Below are 4,817 nucleotides of genomic sequence, written 5' to 3' on the forward strand. Positions count from 1 at the left end.
TGAGTGTATATCCGACCCCATATCTTCATCTGCTAATGGCCATTGCAATGAGTGTATATCCGACCCCATATCTTCATCTGCTAATGGCCATTGCAGAGTCGCCACTGGTCTGGTTTGAGGTTTCTGGCTTCTGTGACCCCATCGACACTGGCTTCTCATCAGGACTACTTCTGTTGCTGACCTGTGTCATGGAGATCCTGCAACTTTGGATCAGCAGAACTGGCCTTTTCAGTGCATCCCAGCAATTTGCAGATGATATCTGGGTGGCCGCTGAGCTGGTCAGTGCGCCCGCCGACTGGCTCTCCCTTATCTGTACTGCAGTGCAAGCTCTGAGCACTGCTCTGGCCAGTCCGCCCAGTGCTGCTACCAACAGAAGGCAGGGGCAGCTCTCCTGCTCTCACAGCCTTGGGCCTGCTCACCCACACCTACACCTCCAGAACTAGCTCCACTGTGCTGCCCAGTCAAGGTGCTGGGCCCAAGATGAGAATATTTTTAGGTTGCTTGTTTGCAAGCACATCTTGGAAAACACAACACACTGGTGTGGCTGCATGGGATGGAAAGTGAATTAGAGGCTGTACTTGCTTGCTTTCCCATCCCAGGACACAGTGCCCCAGAACCACAGCTCAGGATGGAGAACTCAGCTCAGCTCACAGCCTCAGAAGCTTCGTGCTCTCTCGGCCTCACTGACGTGGGCCTGTGGTGAGGCAGGGTGTTTATACAGTGGAAGGGCATTTAGATCTAAGAAAGTGGAGGGAGGAGCAGGTGAAGAGGCCAGGGACAAGACACGCCCTTCAAAGGCATAGCCCAGTGACCCACTTCCTCCAGCGGGGCCTCATTACCACCCATAATGCAAAGGTACAGTGTATTTCTATGCTACGTCTGCTTTTTCAAGTTCCATCCTTTGGGATAAGTCCTGTGGCGTGGCTCTAGAATCTTCACTGTTCACAGAAGAGACTAAGGGGGTTGTTGGACTTGCAGAGGTAAGTCAGGTAAGTAGTTTCTATTTAAAAGCAATATTTTATTTTACGTGGATGGGTGCTTTGCCTGCCTGCATGTCAGCAAACATGAATGCAGTACCCACAGAGGCCAGTAGAGGGCACCGGATCCCTTGGAACTTGAGTTACAGGTGGCGGTGAGCCTTCCCTGTGAGTGCTAGAAACTGAGATTGTGTCCTTGGCAAGAGCAGTCGGCAGTCTTGATTGCTGAATCATCTCTTGAGCCCCATGTTTTACTTTTAAGATTCATTTTTGGTTCTGTCTATCTGTGAGCATCTGTGTGAAGGTGTGTGCAGATGCCCACAGAGGCCAGAGAGAGGATGTCAGATGTCGGAGGTGGAGTCCCACTGACATGGGCACTATGAACTGGATTCAGGTTTTCAGAAAGAGTGGCAAGCACCCTTAACCACTGAGTCATCTCTGTGACTCCAGGTTCTGTCTCTCATGCAGATTAAGTGCCAGCTGCAAGAGCTGTGCCTCTAACGTGGCCTCTGTCCCAGGACACCTGTCTTTCTGTGCTGAGGAGCCAACATTACATGAGCAGTGGAGGATGGCACGGATCCCATTTCCAGTCAGCGCAGGATGGCAGATCAGTCCGAGGCTTACTGAGCTGAAGGGACAGATAGTAGCTTGCATTTACGCACAGACCCAAAAGACCAACGGTTCTCAACCTTCCCAAGGCTGTGACACTTTAACACAGCTCTTCATGTTGTGGTGACCCCTAACCATAAAATAATTTTTGTTGCCACTTCATAACTGTAATTCTGCTGCTTTTATGAATGATAATGCAAATATCTGTGATTTCTGATGGTTTTAGGCAACCCCCTCGAGAAACGGTCATTTGACCCCCAAAGGGGTCGTGACTCACGGGTTGAAAACCACTGCAAAGATAGATCTACAAGAACCCAGTCATTTCTGGTCTCAGAGTACTCAGGATGTTAACAGGAAACGCTACAAGTTTCTACAAATGCTCATTTTCTGGGAAGTATGTGAATTTAAAATTCTTCTAGAAGAACAGAAGGGTTTAGGCAGCTGCTATCCATGGTGACTGGGATCCCCTTTTGTCTTTTTCTCATATTTTTCTCTATCATAACAAATTTTGCTCATCCTCACACTCACTGCCATACAAAGGTCACCTGGTCGAGTTTTGAAACTGGTATAGTTGATAATTTTGACCTAAGAAGATACTTTTCACCTGGTCAAACCTAATGAACTCTGAACTTTCGGTTCACGAAACATCAGCTCCTTGGCACCCATTGTGTCAGTGGAGGAGGATGAAGAGCCAACCCATTTCCTAGCTGTTAATACAACTTTGAAAACTGTGTTACATGCTGCTAGTGGATCTTGTATAAAACATATACAGTGTCCAAGTAGTTGGCGCCTCCCTGAAGACCTGTGGTCCAAATGCAGCATACATAGCTACACTGCCCACACTTGACTGGCACGGCCTGCCTGCCTCTGACAAGATGGCTGTTGCAGGCCTAGGGTCAGGTGTGGAAGCACTGAGTCAGCAGATAAATCAGTGGGAATTCTGCCCCTGTGTACTCAGTCCCGGTGAGCACTGGACTCCCTGTAAACACTTCCCAGACCTCAGTGAGAGAGAGGAGCCCCAGGCCCTGTTGTCAAATTATTATAATTTTTTGGAAGATACAAAAATATAAATAACAGCAATATTCCAAGAGTTTTAAGTTTCAAACCAGGGAAGGGTCCAAGATAAAAAGATGACATGTCAGACATTGAGGCAGGAAGACAAGAACAAGGGCCTGCTCAGTCCAGAGGGCTGGGCTCAAGGGACAGCCAACCGGCTCCCGTGCTGAGAGGGTTCCTTATCAGGTAACATTTACAGATCCTCCAAATCAGTTAAATCCACAGCCACTTTCAAGAACAGGGTGTCATCTTTAATGTAGGTGTTCTTGGAGTTCTCCAGAGTAGAGTGCGACACAAAGCGGGGACAGCCAGAGGCAATGTTCATCTCACCGTCGGGCCTTTTGAAGCTGCTGCTGTTGGGGTCAGCTTTGAAGGTCTCCACAATGTGGTTCTTCTTGCCGCTCTGGTCCAAAAGCATCAGGGTCACCCTCTGCCTGAACGGCCACTGCAGCAGCGAGTCAAACTCACCCCGCATCACCACAAAGTACAAGGACAGGTGCGTTCCCTTCCCCGACCCATCCCCGTTCAGGTACGCCCTGGCACAGAGTCGGTAGCCACAGCGGCTGGTGTAGAAAGGCTGGCTGAAGACGGACACTGTGTGCCCCTCCACGGCCTCCCTCTTCTTCACCCTGTAATCTGTCACCTTCCAAATGAGCTTGCCACTGTAGCAGGCGCCCTCCAGCTGCTTAAACCGCTCTTCGTTCTTATTCAGCTGTGCTTTGTGGATATTAATGTGTGCATCATGCTTGCTGGTCTCCCCCTCTAAAAGAACTGGAAGGAAACACAGGACAGGAGGCTGCAGCTCAGGCCTGTCATCTGAGCACTGCCTGTGAACTACATGCATGGTGTCTGCATGTGCTCCACATACATGTGCACCCCATACGTGTCAGAACAGGAGGCTGCAGCTCGGGGATGTCATCAAACGCTGCCTCTGAAATACCAGCATGTTGTCCACATGTGCACCACACACACATGTACTACCTGCATTGCTAACATTAACTCAAATGTGGTAAGCTGACGCCAAGCAGACATGGATGCATCCTCCCTCTTCATTCTCAGCTTGCCTGAGTGTAAGACACATTGGACATTCACCTCGAGTGAATTCTCATGCTGAGCCTTATGCCCCTCTAACTCTGTGTGTGTGTGTGTGTGTGTGTGTGTGTGTGAGTGCATGCTTGCATGTGTGTGGCTGTGAGGTGCTTGTGGCATACAGAGGCCAGAGGTTGATACCGCATGTCTTCCCCAACAGTTTTTCAGTCTTTTGACATAGTTCTCTCACTGAACCAACCCCTGATGTTCTGGCTACCTTGTCCTGGAGATCCTGTCTCAGCCTCCAGAGTGCTAGGACCACAGGTAGCCTCCAGCCCACTCAGCAATCACATGGCTTCAGGGATTCAAATGCCAGGTCATGTGTGCAGCAAGTGTGTTATCTACTGAGCCATCTCCCCAACTCCTATAATGAATTTCACATTTAAAAGACTTATTATGGGGGCTGGAGAGATGGCTCAGTGGTTAAGAGCACCGACTGCTCTTCCAGAGGTCCTGAGTTCAATTCCCAGCAACCACATGGTGGTTCACAACCATCTGTAATCAGATCTGATTCCCCCTTTTGGTGTGTCTGAAGAGAGTGACAGTGTACTCACATACATAAAACAAATAAATCTTTTAAAAAAGCCTTATTAGTATTATTGTTATTGTTGTTGTTGTTGGTGTATGTGTGTGCACATGTGCGTGTGTGTGTAAGTGAAGGCATGTGCACCATAGCATACATGTGGAGGTCGTAGAATAACTTTCAATAGTTGGTTCTTTCCGTCCACTGTGTGGGTTCCAGAGATCAAACTCTGGATGTTATAGTTTGAATGAGTTGTGTCTCATAAGTCCAAGCATTGGAATACTTGGTTCCCAGTTAGTGGTTGTTTTGGGAGGATTAGGAGGTGTGGTCTTGTGGAGGAGGTGTGGTCTTGTGGAGGAGGTGTGGTCTTGTGGAGGAGGTGTGGTCTTGTGGAGGAGGTGTGGCCTTGTTGGAGGAGGTGTGGTCTTGTGGAGGAGGTGTGGTCTTGTGGAGGAGGTGTGGCCTTGTTGGAGGAGGTGTGGCCTTGTTGGAGGAGGTGTGGTCTTGTGGAGGAGGTGTGGCCTTGTTGGAGGAGGTGTGGTCTTGTGGAGGAGGTGTGGCCT

At 49.2% G+C, this 4,817-nt stretch overlaps 1 protein-coding gene across 2 annotated transcripts in view; it reads right to left on the reverse strand.

Annotated features, from left to right (window-relative positions):
* Positions 1 to 2,551: 2,551 nt before the first annotated feature.
* Traf5 (TNF receptor associated factor 5) overlaps positions 2,552 to 4,817 on the reverse strand; it is a 46,079-nt gene continuing 43,813 nt past the window's right edge. Inside the window, exon 11 of one of the 2 annotated variants that reach the window (XM_029539245.1) lies at positions 2,552 to 3,413. In XM_029539245.1, coding sequence (XP_029395105.1) covers positions 2,836 to 3,413 — 578 coding nt within the window. In that variant the 3' untranslated portion in view covers positions 2,552 to 2,835. The remainder of the gene's footprint in view (positions 3,414 to 4,817) is intronic. The other variant, XM_021198670.1, reaches the window with a different exon arrangement.

The sequence above is a fragment of the Mus pahari genome, chromosome 5, assembly GCF_900095145.1.
Source record: "Mus pahari chromosome 5, PAHARI_EIJ_v1.1, whole genome shotgun sequence".
NCBI lineage: Eukaryota > Metazoa > Chordata > Mammalia > Rodentia > Muridae > Mus > Mus pahari.